Source organism: Sinocyclocheilus grahami, unplaced genomic scaffold (assembly GCF_001515645.1).
Source record: "Sinocyclocheilus grahami isolate Dianchi unplaced genomic scaffold, SAMN03320097.WGS_v1.1 scaffold11092.1, whole genome shotgun sequence".
Lineage (NCBI taxonomy): Eukaryota > Metazoa > Chordata > Actinopteri > Cypriniformes > Cyprinidae > Sinocyclocheilus > Sinocyclocheilus grahami.
The window spans coordinates 1-1,322 of record NW_015513617.1 but is presented as its reverse complement, the minus strand read 5'-3'; the positions used below and the strand labels follow the sequence as shown (position 1 = coordinate 1,322).

The following is a 1,322-nucleotide window of genomic DNA, read 5'->3' as shown; positions in this document are numbered from 1 at the left end:
AGGACACCGGCCCTCCAGGACCGAGTTTGGACAGCACTGCTTTAAAGAGTAAAAATGTATGCTGGGTAAACACAATAAACACTTTGAATATCACTCGTCATCAGTTGTGAAAACAAACAGCTCTATGTGGTTTGCAGATGCAATGTTCATGCATTTGATGAGCTGAAAGTGTACAAGAAAAAAAGAAAAGAAAAACAATCACTTAATTATTAACCTGAATGAAAAAGGATGAATAGGCCACAGAAGTAGGTGATCCTTTTTTCTCTCTTTCTAGGTAAGGATTGTACCCAGGATGAAAGTACAGCAGCAGCCATCTTTACCATTCAGATGGATGACTACCTGAGGGGAAAACCGGTCCAGTACCGTGAAATCCAGGGTTTTGAGTCCACCAAATTCACCGGCTACTTCAAAGGCGGGATCACATATAAGGTATGAGACGAGTTCTAACCCTCTAGACCTACTCTCACAACACTTTTCTTTTAGTTTTTATGCTCCACTTACTCACAACAGCATATCATTATTCTTCACTTTACTTCGGGTTTGTCTTAGGTAAAACATAAAGCTACTGTTTAAACTGATGGAAAGACTGACAGCTGCTGCTGTATTTATTTGCAAATTGAGAAAAAGTTTCCTAAACTTCACAGTGTAAAGCTACTCCAATACCTTCCTACTGTACATAGGACCTTACGTTTTTCAGAAACATAAACTTAATCATGTGGTCTGAGGGGATGTTGTGTTACAGCACATGTTTGGGGACATTCTCCTCAGTGTTGCAGTTGGCCTCAGAATGAAAATGACTCACAGGTTTATAAATGGAAAGGGTTTAAAATTGGAAAAACAAAAAGAAAGAGCAGGAATTAAAAAAAATATATTTTCCTACCTCCTTAGAACGGAGGTGTGGCATCAGGATTTCATCACGTGGTCACTAACGATCTTAGTGCCCGCCGACTCTTCCACATCAAGGGCAGACGCACTGTCCGGGCCACAGAAGTGCCTCTCGCCTGGGCCAGTTTCAACAACGGTGACTGCTTCATAGCTGATCTGGGAGCGGTAAGATTTGCAACAAACATACAAATGGCTGTGTTATGTGTTTTTAAAAGGATATTTAACCTAAAAATGAAAATTCTGTCAACATCCATTCCCTTTCATGTCACTCCAAATGTATGATTAGACTTAGACTTTTTTTATGTGGAACATCCATGGAATTATTTAGCAGAATATCTACACTGTACACTGTACAAAAAGAGATCCACATCCATAATGACGTATGCACTGTATTCCAAGCCTTCTGAAATCAATAGTTTGTGCAAACCTTAAGTACT

General features: G+C 39.6%; 1 protein-coding gene across 1 annotated transcript in view; it reads left to right on the top strand.

Annotated features, from left to right (window-relative positions):
- The window catches only part of LOC107578604 (adseverin-like), a gene marked incomplete at its 3' end in the record, with an annotated part of 2,910 nt that extends 1,860 nt beyond the window's left edge, over positions 1-1,050 (top strand). The window contains exons 2-3 of the mRNA XM_016264548.1: positions 275-429; positions 889-1,050. Of these exons, the coding sequence (XP_016120034.1) occupies positions 275-429; positions 889-1,050 (317 nt within the window). The remainder of the gene's footprint in view (positions 1-274; positions 430-888) is intronic.
- Between the last annotated feature and the right edge of the window lie 272 nt (positions 1,051-1,322).